At 36.0% G+C, this 13,359-nt stretch overlaps 1 protein-coding gene across 5 annotated transcripts in view; it reads left to right on the plus strand.

The window, feature by feature from the left end:
* The window catches only part of LOC139972054 (vitamin D3 receptor B-like), a 238,195-nt gene extending 227,435 nt beyond the window's left edge, over window positions 1-10,760 (plus strand). For all 5 annotated transcript variants that reach the window (XM_071978947.1, XM_071978948.1, XM_071978944.1 and 2 more), the window contains 2 exons: window positions 2,347-3,085; window positions 5,233-10,760. In XM_071978947.1, the coding sequence (XP_071835048.1) occupies window positions 2,347-3,085; window positions 5,233-5,477 (984 nt within the window). In that variant the 3' untranslated portion in view covers window positions 5,478-10,760. The remainder of the gene's footprint in view (window positions 1-2,346; window positions 3,086-5,232) is intronic.
* Window positions 10,761-13,359: the final 2,599 nt, after the last annotated feature.

Raw genomic sequence — 13,359 nt, forward strand, 5'->3', positions numbered from 1 at the left:
GTGGTTGGCATGAACATGGCACAGACCAACCAGACATTGGATGCATATATATTAACAGGAATCTTGCAGCAGCCACATCATTAATCGTTTTACATTACTGTTATCGGTTTGAAAATTGTACAGACAAAAAGGAATAATTTCCGATGATGATTAATAAAATGCAGACACAAGTGATTGCCAGTAAAACTCAAGGATAACTTATCATTAAATTAAAGTATGGATATTTATGTAGATAATTAAAAGTCTTTATGCTTCTGAAGCATCCATTGAAAGTGTTGGGTCAATGTAATAAAGCATTCTATTTCTCGGTATCACCTTGAGTCAGTACCGCATCACCACACATTTCAAGTATGTCTGTTGTATGGCTGATAATGAGGTGTCAACAAGAGTGCTATGCTCTACATCAAACTCATGCTTTAGATTAAAAAAGATTATCAAATTATATACATAAATTGCCTCTCTGCATAGAAGAAGGCTACTTTATGTTCTTTGGGGTGTGGTGTGGTAAGGGGGGTGTGGTGTGGTAAGGGGGGTGTGGTGTGGTAAGGGGGTGGGAAAGGCTTTAGGGGATTGGGTGGGAGGGGATAAAGTTGTCTAGATAGAGTTGCTGGTCAAAAACAGAAATCAGGAGTTTGATCATGCCAAGAAGGGAAGTTAGTAAGTATCAAGTAGAAATGTCTTACTGTATTCCAAGCACAGGTTAATTTGCCTTGTGGAGACAGAGAAATGACATTTAAGACATTATTACTTGCTACCATACAGTTAAACTCATTTTAAAACCACTAAATATTTCAAAACTTGGCTTTGGTTATCTCTTTAATCCTTCTAAATAGGATCTGAATAATAATGATCAACATCAGTTATGAGAAAATGATCTTTCCAAAAACCAAAAAACAGCAAAATTGCTGTGGCATTTGGCAAGCACACTCTGACTGCATACCTACCTCTCCCTTGAGCGACAGCTCATGAGACCTTGGAAAAATCATGATTAATATTGACCAAATATATGGTTGTCTGATATTGGTATGTACCTACCTGTCAGGGTCTCGTGCATCAGTCATCCAGGTGACTTTTTCAACAATCATTATGTCTTTAATTACTTCCTATGTATCTTGTTCTATCAAGGACTGCTGATACATTTTCTCACCAATATTACCTGATTTGTTGGAAAGATGAAAAGACAACATTCTTTTGTTTTCTATAGCAAGTTGTTGCCATGGTAGCTACACAACATTATCTGTACATCAAAAGTGAATTGATGTTTAACATGAGGAGAGAATGTTTACCAAGGAAACATTCCATCATACTAAGATTACTCCAGATTTACAGCCTTAAAATTAAGTCAGTATTGCTGTAGTATTATATAAAGAATAATGTCAAATTTATTTAGGTCAAACTTAGCTCATTGTAAATGTTAAATGTTTTTGAATGTCAAAAAACATGTGATGTTAATAAGGACATTGTTTTTTTGTTACTATGAGTTGTATTCCTTTTTTTTCTTTTTTCTTTTTTGAGTTATCAGAGCTACAGTATGCTCAATCATGAATGGCTTCTAATCAGGGTACATCTACAAAGAAACAGTGCTAATTTGTGCATAATCATTGCTCTGCTGTGTCCTAGACAGAATAAAGATAGTTAGCATCGTTACACCACGGTTCATTGAACTTAAATTCTTTGCAGGGAAGTATCAGTGGAGAGGAAGGTCAGGTTGACCATATGGTGTGGGCTGATAACAAGTCTGTCAGTCTGTGGACATGTCAGTCCGTGGACAAATTAAAAAGTCTCCTTAATTAAGTCTCCTTAGATGAAGTGGGGACTCTGACCGCCTTTTGTAATTGTAATAAATCTGAGCTACTTCTTCTAATTCTAAGACTTGCTGCTCTGGGAAAGGGGTTGAGGATGTATGGTATGGTATGGTATGGTATGGTATGGTATGGTATGATGTGTGTTTGTTCTAGCTGAGCAGAATTTGAAAATATATTCCATTCCTTGGTTTTTTCCAGTAAGATCTTGCCATAGTCAAACTGGTAAGGGAGGTTTGGATCTTATCATATGAGGACAGTGAATGATAACTGTAAGATGGTGAGATTCATAGCCTGCAGGGATTGATATAAATACCCACATCATGGAACCACTTAGACCTTATAAGTTAGGAGCACTGTAAAATATCATTTCTTGAAGCAGCAGTTTAGTCTGTGGAAATCTTTGTCACATCGGAGGGAGCACCGCCAGGTCAGTTTGTCTAATGCCAAACATTTTGTACAATGTTAAGTATAACAGTAAAATGTTCCAATAACGGCATTTGTGGTAAATTAGAGCTAATATCGATCATCTTTTCTCTTTCAGCCCAACGGCAAATTTGAGGAATTAATGGGGAAAGTCCGAGCCCTGCAAGCACAACTGTTTAGTGATGGAGGAGCGGACAGTATCTTCGCACAGCAATTACCAAACATGTTTATGTGTGTGATGAACGGTATGTCCGGTGAAAGGGCACCAGCGTTCCCCGTGGACTTGTCCTTCAATCATCACCCTAACAACAGCTTACCCAAGTCTCAAGAACACCATCAAAATGGTGTCTACAACAGAGACGAAGTGAAAATTAAGGAGGAACCCTCTGATAGCCCCATGGAAACCAGCTGTTCCAGCTTGGACAGTGACTCTCCGAAATCAGTAACAGGAGTGAAATCGGAGATGGAATCTTCTTCATCTTCTCCTTCCCGGCCAGCTGCTAGAGAGGAAATGATCATTTACAACATGACCCTTTTGGGTGTGGTCATTCGACAGACAGTCTCTTTTACCAAGGCAATACCAGCGTTTAGGAAGCTTTCGTACGAGGACCAAGCGGTCTTAATCAAACATGCCATTTTGGAAATTTTGATGTTAAGGTGTGCTGAGAACTATAACCCGGAAAAGAACACAGTCGTGGATGACATCACGGGCAGTGAATGGAGCTACAGTTCTATGCTCATGTCGGGATTCTCATCGGCAACGGAGCCGACTTTGAAATTTATCCAGGGTCTAAATCAAATGACTCTAACCAGACAGGAGTTTGCCCTATTACAGGCTATTACTATTATTTCACCAGGTATGGCTAGGCCTCTGATACAAACTTGATCATTGTTCACCTTCCTTAACAACCACTGTTAGAGATAGCTAAAAAACACAAAGAGAAAAATACCGATAATTTGGTTGACGTTAGACGGAAAAATATACAAAAACAGGAATTGATTCTTTTTCTAAGTGACACTGTTGTTATGCCAATATGCAGGTTTTGCCAATTTTAAGTCAGGATATACAAATTTTTCTTTGGCGGGGAAAGAAGAAATTGAAAATCAATCCTTACCAGTTTTGATGGCTCTACAAAGAATTAACTATATAGTAGCATACTGTAATGTCTCTTGTGAACAACTTTGAAGTTTTCAATTGTTTAATAACAGTTTTCAGGTATTTATTTTCTGTTATCAAAGTGCAGAATATGCTTTTTTGTTTTGATATCACAATCAATTGGTACGTTTCATAGCTGGAGGTCTGGAAGAAGATTAAAATACTGATTCCTGCTGGAACTTACCAATCTTGTACTATGAATTGGGTTATCTTTGTTAAATTTGAGAGTTATCACAGTTAATATCAGTGGGAGGGGGTGGTTGGGGGGGGGACACTGGGAGGTGATGATTGGTTGTGTCCTTTAAGGTATCTTTATTATTTTTTACATAAATCCTCACCCTCTCGAGTTTTTATCTTTCCTATGGCTTTTGTGAGGGGAAAAATGAAAACTGTAAGAGTACTTCCAAAGAATGTAACATTTTTTGTCTTGGCTAGTTCAGTAATGTACATTTTACTTACTTATCAAACTTGTATACATTATAACACTCTTTCATGCTCTACTACATAGCAAGGTTGAATCCTAACATTGAAGAGAGTCAGAATGGATTCATCATCACTAGGACAGACTGATCACTTATGAGAGATGGTTAAGTTAATATGAATGTCCAGAAATATACAATATACAATACAATACAATACAATACAAATTTAATACAATATACAATACAAATATAATACAATATACAATACAAATAATACAATATACAAGACAAATATAATACAGTATACTATACAATACAGTACAGTACGATACAAATATAATACAATACAATATAAAATACAATATATAATACAAAACAAATTATATAATACAATATAAATAAAATACAATATAAATATAATAAAATACAATATAAAATACAATATAAATATAAATATAATAATATACAATACAAATACAATTTACAATACAAGATACAATACATATATAATACAATATATATATATATATACAAACAATATACAATACAAATATAATGCAATATACTATACAATACAGTACGATACAAATATAATACAATATAAATATAATACAATATAAATATAATAAAATACAATATAAAATACAATATAAATATAATAATATACAATACAAATACAATTTACAATACAAGATACAATACATATATAATACAATATACAAACAATATACAATACAAATATAATGCAATATACTATACAATACAGTACGATACAAATATAATACAATATAAATATAATAAAATACAATACAAATACAAGATACAATGCAAATATAATACAATACAAATATAATGCAATATACTATACAATACAGTACGATACAAATATAATACAATATAAATATAATAAAATACAATACAAATACAATATACAATACAAGATACAATACAAATATAATACAATATACAATACAAATTTAATGCAATATACTATACAATACAGTACGATACAAATATAATACAATATAAATATAATAAAATACAATATAAAATACCATATAAATAATATTATACAATACTGGATACAATACAATTATAATACAAATATAATACAGTATAATACAATACAAAACAAATGCAATAAAAATACAACACAAATATAATACAATACAATATATAATACCATACAATATACAAAATACAATACTTACAAAGTAAGATGTAGATTGCACAGAATAATCACAAGTGCAGGAATATTACAGTTAGGTGGAGTCCAAAAATCCACATTTAATGAGCACAAGCATGAGATGAAACCAATTGCATTCTTTCATTACCGATGGCATATTTGTTCCTATATTTAATTGTCGTGCATATGATGTCTGTGACTATCACCCTTTGACCTTCGTGTCTTTTAATTAATTCACAGACCGACCAGATATCATGGACAGAGAGGCTGTGGAGCGAATCCAAAAACCGATGGTTGAAACCCTCCAATCCCTGACCAAGATCAACCACCCAGATGATAAGGTCTTCTTCGCTAAGCTGATAATGACCTTAACGAATGTGCGTGACCTGGTGACCCATCATATAGACGACCTTATGAAGATGAAGCTACCAGATGCTAAATTTGAGACACTCTTCCCTCTCATCACTGAAATATTCAATCTGTAATAATGAGAATCATAATAATAATAATAATGACAATTGATGGATAAATAAGATGAGGCTGGAGTACCGATGGGGAGGAGGGGGGGCTCTCTGGAAGAATGAGTCACACCAGGCCATCCTCCCTCTCTTATAGGCTGCACCTCAGACACTGGAAATCTTATGTCAGGATGATGCAAGTCTGTTGGCCATTTGAAGAGGGAAATGGACCCAGATGTTTTGTTCTACTGTTGATTTGAACCCTGGTACATTATGATTAGTTTGCCTATGTCGGTATGACTCCTCCCCAGTGTATCATATTCTCTATGGTTTCTGTTTATAGGGGTATCCTGTGGCCTACTATGAGATAGCTATTGCAAAGACAATATAACACTGTATATTGAACACAATATTTCACACTGCATGGTATGGTTGATTGGACATTTCGTTGCCAGGGTAACTGGTTACTTTAAGACATCACATTGTAATGATGTCATTATGATGAAAAGTGTAAATTCAAAGCTTTACTATTGCAATCTTGTTTTCTATTTCTTTGTGAAATTGCAAAAACATTTGTTGTGGTTGTGCAAGATGTCAAGCCTCTTTGAATCAGATACTTTATTTTCAAAAAAATAAAAAAATTCTCCATAGAAATTGCTGTAGTGTTTATTCTCGCGGATGTTGCCAGACACTGTCGTAAAATTGAAAAGATTCAACAATTAAAAAGATTATGTCATCACAATCGAATGTGGAATCATGATTTTAGGGTTCCACCCTGTTACTACTGATACAGAGAATCGACAGTTAAACTTTGAGCAGACTTAATATCAATCCAAGCTCCTCCTGCCATCAGTACTTGCATCTCATTTCATAGGTTCTATCTTGAATATTACTGAACAGTTCTGTCTGGCAGGGGTATGAATGATATGTAAGTAACAAGGCATGATGTCTCTATCAAAAATATGCCATTCCCTAATCGGCACGTTCTTCTCTCCGTCATCTCAAATAATATTTTCAAGCATTACTTGAATTATGGAATTGTTGAAATTAAATCAGTACCAACAGTATTATTCAGGTCGGTCTGCAGAAGAGGCCATCTCAGCATAGCAAATCCCCCCCAACCCACCTTTACCAAGCCCCAACCCCCCCCCCCCCTGCTGATCCTAACCTACTATGTTCCTCTCTCTGAATTATTAAACTCTACTTTTGTGTGTCCATCGGTACCCTCCTCAGGTACCTCTCTCTAAATATCAGAAGATCAAATTCTTCACCCATGTGGATAATTTTCACACCCTTCCTCTACCCCTTTTTGACGTCCTTTAACGCATTAATATCTTAAGTATTAACTTGAGTTTAATTTCTTTGGAACTTTACAAGTCTTCCAACAGAGTATCTGTGTCAGCTTTACCTTATAAAGACCATGAAAGACAGAATCATGTTTTATTTTAGAATCAAAAACTTATGGTAATGGCTTGGTGATATGTGGTCTAGATGAAACATAAAGGCACAAGTCAATCTATCTGTAGGCGCCTTTGTTCGATCATGTAACCCTTACAAATGCTGGCAAAAAATGACGCCCTTGTGAACAAATGTCTTTAATGGCAACAGCATTGGTTTTATTCTTACTATAATAGTAGGTTCATAAATAATAAATATTGAACCCCCCAAAAAAAAGCAAAATCGAGATGACAAAAAATTGCAGAGATCTTTACCTCTTAATGTATTACTTATGGCTGAGATGAAATATCTGGCTAAGGATTAATATGTAATGGTGGATGTTAACATGATAATTTTAGAATGGTCACTGTCAAGGTCATATTAGCTGTCTTCTTATTGAAGAGAAATATGATAGTTTATGAAATATTCATACCATTATGTAGAATAATATTGCTCTTGATGGGTTATATAAGCAGGTGTTAATAGCTTAGCCAGTACAAGGATCAAAACACCAAGATACAGAGAAGTAGAAAAAAGGATATGAAATATTCATAAGGTAATACTAATTGGTATCGTAATTTAGGCATTAACATGCTAGGCCTTCAATGTAGACCATATGTGGAACAATAACAAGAGTTATTATTAACCAGCAGTCAATATGGAGGTCACCATATTGAGAGGTTGAGAAAGTACAGTGACTAGGACTTAAATATGAAGCTGTATCCACTGGCAAACCATTTCTTGCTTTATACTACCGATTCAAACACTTTATCAGATTTGAGAATATTTCTTTTGCATGGTCTGTTTGACAAGTTTGTCGATGTTATTTTAAGTGCCAGCCTCAAAAGTCTATAATAAAAAATAAAAAATTTAGCCATATTGAATCTGAAGCAACGTTTGGCCGCTGTGAATCCTTACTACAAGTATCTGTGCTAAATACCATGAAGTAGTATCTTCCTTATTATTAAAATGCAATTGATAAATAAGACCTGATTTGATGGGTGTCAGTGGACCCTCCCTGTCTATAACTTCTCATTTTGTAATCCTTGTTCTGTGCACATCTGTTTTGTATATCAATATTCTGCAGTCTTTCTGGCCCTCCTGTAACCCTCCTTTTCTGACTCCTGCACCTCCTCTTCTTTACCTGATTGTTAGCCCTCTTTATTACCTCATCTACCTCGCTTTATTTTAACTGGGATGTGCTGATGATGATTGACGGTATGGATTTGCAGACGTTCCATTTCATTCCTCTTACTTTTCGGAAGACTGATGAAATTTTGGGGCAAAAATGGAATTTGTTGATCACAAAATATTTATAGCTGAGTAACTGAGCTACTGATTCTTTGACAAGACTCTTGTGTTTTCAGATCTCTGGGTGAGTGATCGTCATTCTTGATTCATGCAAGATTACTGGAAAAATGAATATTTAAAAGTCTTGAAAATGGATTTTTTAATGATGGCATTTTTGAAAGTTCCAAATTTATCTTGAAAGGACAAATGGGAAATGTAACATGTAATTAATCGGAGACAGGTATTACGTTTAAAGAGGGTAAAGCAAACTATATTGTTAACTTAAACACTATGGACTGCAATGGTTTTAAGGAAAGGGGTAAGTTGGGGGGTAATAAGTACACCCTAACATGCTGAATGCATACTGTACTGTTATGAATGAAGGAATACAAATCTCGGACAAACAAAGGCTGCTGTTTGTTGTGGTTGCCTTTTGTAATGCTAATAAACATTAAGTGTTCAAAGTTAATTTGAATGTATGTAAAATTTGATTTGCTGAAAATTGGGCTACTACACCAGAACTGTACGATGTCAATGTGCTTTGATGTGTCTGTAGATTTAAGCTGGAAGATTTTATGGGAAGTGCAACCTACTCCAAGTGACTCCCATTATATTTGCCGTTCGGTAAAAGGCCACAGTGAATTATCCTTATGTTACAACGTTATTACATGAAGGTTCCTCTTTATGTCAATTAACAATTGACAATTAACAATTCATAATCATGGACGTTAAATATGAATGTAAGAGACTGACTTCGGTCAGCTTGCGGCTTTGATAAGCCAATTAGGCTTCTTCGCGAGTTCCTGCTTGCAGGAGGATCTAATATACATACATACATATACATACATACAAGTCACACTGTAGTATATTGTAGTATAAAAGTTCACATAGTAGTATTACCTAATGTTTATTCATGAGCATGTATCGTACCTATCGTTAAATCATGAGTCAAATATTTGAGTGTCCTCACAGATGCATAAAGGCTACGGTAACGAAACTAAGACATTTTGATGTTTCTGTCCGTCTGTCAATAAGTATGTCCACTGACTATTTATCATCTTATAATATTCCCAAAACAGAATGAACACTTTGGGATACAAAAACTGATTGAGAATTGCTTTGGTATTTCAACTTGATACTAACATGCATTCTAAACAGTCAATGACACCACAGATCAGATTGCTCTCTGGTCAATCTTGTGGCAGGAATATTAGTCCTTCCTGCAAGTATAAATTTATACAATTCTGACATGCACAGGAATGATTCAAGCAAGCTTGTAGCCTAGGTACCACGCTCTCAAATATTACAGAGGATAAAAACCACAAAGAAAAATGTTTGTTGGATGCTGGCAATAAAAGATGAGGTTTGCATGCACGGATTCAGGGGTTGTGGTGGGTACTTCCCCCACCCCCATGCAACCTCAACAAAAACTTATAAAAGTAGTGATTAGCACGCTTGAGTAGTTGTGGATCTCAATGTTTGAGGACTGCTGGTGCACAGTGTGGCAGAGATGGCAGCACCAGCTTTCCACAACATCAAAGAACTTTGGTTTACTATTGGAAGTAAATGTAAGCCCTTTAAATATACTGAAATACCAGTAGAGAATGTGAGATTATAAAATAATATCAAAGCATTTATAAGGAGAGAATTATCCAAAGAAATGGAACAATTTCATCCTGTCAAGTTTATGAGATATTTACTAATAATAAACAATAAAGAGAAGCCTCTGTGAAACCTTCTGGAAGGTTTGGTTATTTCCAATTTTACTTGGTTTTAACAGATTCCTTAAAGGTCAAAGGACTTTAGGAACAGCCAGTTTTTAATACCTTAACTAAATTAAATTAATTTAACAATTACATATTTTTATTTCCATGTTTATGACACCCTCCGCTGAGGCTGTTTTCATCTAGTTTTTTTTTTAGAGGCTGTGCTTCCGTGATCAGACACAATTAAAAAATGTTTTTAGAAGTCAAGGCCATTTGGCAAAAGAATTTTTAAATCTTCATTGTCAAAATTTCAAGAAACCTTGATAAAAAGAAACGTGACTGTTAAGAATAGCAGCAAATAAAGTGGAACAACTTTATGACGATTTCTGTAATTTGCATTTTGATAGTGTAACTTTCTATCTCTCTCTCTGTATATAGTGTGTAGACAATACCGTGAAGTTGGAAATTAAATAAAGAGAAAATGTACTTGTGCAACAGCATGATGTGTTGTGATTAATTTCCACATCGTAAGATAATATGCTAAAAGACAGTAAAAAAAGTCACGAAAAATGACAAAATAATGTGTATGTTGCTGAGATTATTGGTAAACTGCAGTCCGCTTGTTTTTCTTTCTTAAACCTAGGCCTACATAGTTTCGTTTTTTTTTTTTTTTTCCTTTTTTTTTTTCCTCATTTTTTGAAGCATCCCTTGTTGGTTGGGTGTTCGTCAAGCGTTAGTGTACCTGTATGTGACCTAGGTCTAAGTTAGGCTTAACTAAGAAACATTTATAATTATCTCATGTACAGTGATTCCAAATATTTTGTGTTTGTACATGTATGTGTGGTCATATTACAACAACATGGCTACTAAATCCAAATGCACTGTGTCCGTTTACTTGTTTTTGTTCTTTGTCGTTAGGGAGGTCCTGATGGTTAAGGGGTGGGAGGTCCTGATGGTTAAGAGGTGGGGTAAGGGATCAAGATAATGTGATGGTGGAATGGAATTAGCCAAATAAATCAAACATAGAGCCTGTGTTATTGTTTTCTTGTGTAACACAACCCATATGAAACCATTTTTCACAACCATGTAACAAACTCCTCACTGTTTATAAAGAGTAGTTGAGGATTGCCAGCTGCAATGAAAACCGATTTGTTCTGCTGCAGATATATCAGCTTGCTTAGATCAAGTGATTTTCGAATTATTGGGGTTCACCTGTCACAGTTGAAAAATGCATCAAAAATGCAGCACAGGAAAACACTGTATCTTAAGATTGTGTGTGTGTCCCTTCCATCTATGCTCAGTGTCCCCCGAAAGTGTGGAATTCAGAATGTAAGTCAACAGAGCAGCTAATTGTTGTATGACACCTATGGCACTGTGGGGACTGTCTTTGTGTGCTATGCTGCCCTCTATTTTTGTATTGGCTGATGTTTTCTCATTGAAGCATTCGATTGATTAATTAACACTCCTCGATGTCTGCAAATATTATGAACATCCAGAATCACCTTGAAAAAACTATTTAAGCTTTTAGCAATTTTAAGCATACTAAGATTTGGGTTATTACTCAGATCATTTAAATCTAACTGACATGATAAACATGGTTCATCACATAACACTTCAAGATTAATGTAACAAAATTATGGTTCACATTAGTAGCTCGTGTTACATTCCTAATTGTAACATTACACATCATTTACTCGTGTTTCAGCATGAAAACTCACATATTGTTATGTTACAATCAATCTTTCCCTATATTTCAGTATTGTGCAGTGGCAGCAGCAGGTGGGGGCGGGGGGGGTGGGAGGAATAAAACGGTTTTAGGGCAGATATTTTGGAAGTGCAAAAACGCATCTGTATAAAATGCACAAACTTAGGGGGTGAGGATCTCATCCTATCCCCACTCCATGCACACCCCATGCTTCATCTTTGTGACAAACTTTAATGTCATATAACCAGGGTCGGACATTCACCATTTTTCAAGAGGGATGTTGATCGATATCGAAACCGATTTGGCTTTTTGCGACCGACTGCAGTGACTAGCTGAGCAACGTTTCGCAAAATGAACCAACAAAAGCGGCAACTTGCGTTATATTAATTACAACTGTACACTGTTATTGTCTGGGAGTGCAGGACCTCCAAAAAGTTGCAGCACTTTTATATAGTTTTTATTCGCCTTTTTGGAAGCTGTCAGAAAGAGTCATTACACTTATAATTCTCTCGAATGTATATCTCAAAGCCCGAGTGGGGGGTCCAGGGGGCGAAGCTCAAGCGTTTTCAGATATTTATTGTTCTCTCTTAGCGAATATATAGCACAATATGCATGAGAAACAGAGGTGGAGAGAGAGGGAAATTTCTATGGAATTTATTTCAAAGCCTTGGTCGGAGATCCAGGGGTGGGGTGGGGGGGCGAAGGCCCCAGAAGTTGTTGGAATTTGATGTATTGCTTTTTCTCTGGTAGCGACTTTAAACACAAAAACACATGTCAGAGACAGGAACTTAATTTCTATATATTTTTATATATTTTTGTGAATATGAAAGATTATTTTGTATTGAATTGTCCTCAATCTGGTGATGCCAATGAACCTATCTGGACTTACAGGGTTCAGTAGAGAACGCCGTCACCGAAAAGGCGCTTACGGCGACAAATCCTCGGTCACTTTCGTCTGTTTAAGAGAAGGGTGGCGCGGTAGGGGCGAAGGAGAAACTTGACAGCTATTTCAGATTTCCATTTTTGGCTTTTACGACCGACTGCAGTGACTAGCTGAGCAACGTTTCAAAAAATAAACCAACAAAAGCGGCAACTTGCTTATAATTACTACTGCACTGTTATTGTCTGGGAGTGCAGACCGCAGAAGCTGCAACACTTTTCTTTGTCGCATTTGGAGCGCCAAAATACAAGTCAGAAAGAGGAGTCACACATGCAGTATTTATCTCAAAGCCGTAGTTGGGGGGGGGGGGGCGGGCGAGCAGGGCACTAAGTCCCGAAAGCTCAAAACTTTCCAGATATTCCTTGTTCTCTTAAAGCACAAAACGCATGTCACAGAGAGCATTCAACTTCTAGGAAATTAGTTTCAAAGCCGTGGTTGGGGTTCATGGGCAGAATGCCCCAGAAGTTAAGGATTTTTAGATATTTTTTGTTCTCTCTTAGCGATTTTGGGCAACAAACAACATGTCAGAAAGAGGAACTTAGTTTCAGTGGTAGGTATTCCAAGATCGGAAGCTGCCGTGCTTTAGAAATTTCTCTTGTACAGAAGTACATTAGAGAGAGGAATTCAATTGCATTGCAATGTATTTCAAGAAGATATTGCATTTTGTTAGCTCAAGATTACCCAAATCTGAAAAAGTTGGACGTAAGGGAGTGTGTTTCAGTCTTTACCGCAGTCGACTGCTGGGGTGGGGGGGACTGGCGGGGTAATCATCACGATTGGGGCAAATTCCCCTCCCCCACACCACCTTGGCGCCGCCACTGCTATTGTAAC

Source organism: Apostichopus japonicus, chromosome 8 (assembly GCF_037975245.1).
Source record: "Apostichopus japonicus isolate 1M-3 chromosome 8, ASM3797524v1, whole genome shotgun sequence".
In the NCBI taxonomy this organism is placed as follows: domain Eukaryota; kingdom Metazoa; phylum Echinodermata; class Holothuroidea; order Aspidochirotida; family Stichopodidae; genus Apostichopus; species Apostichopus japonicus.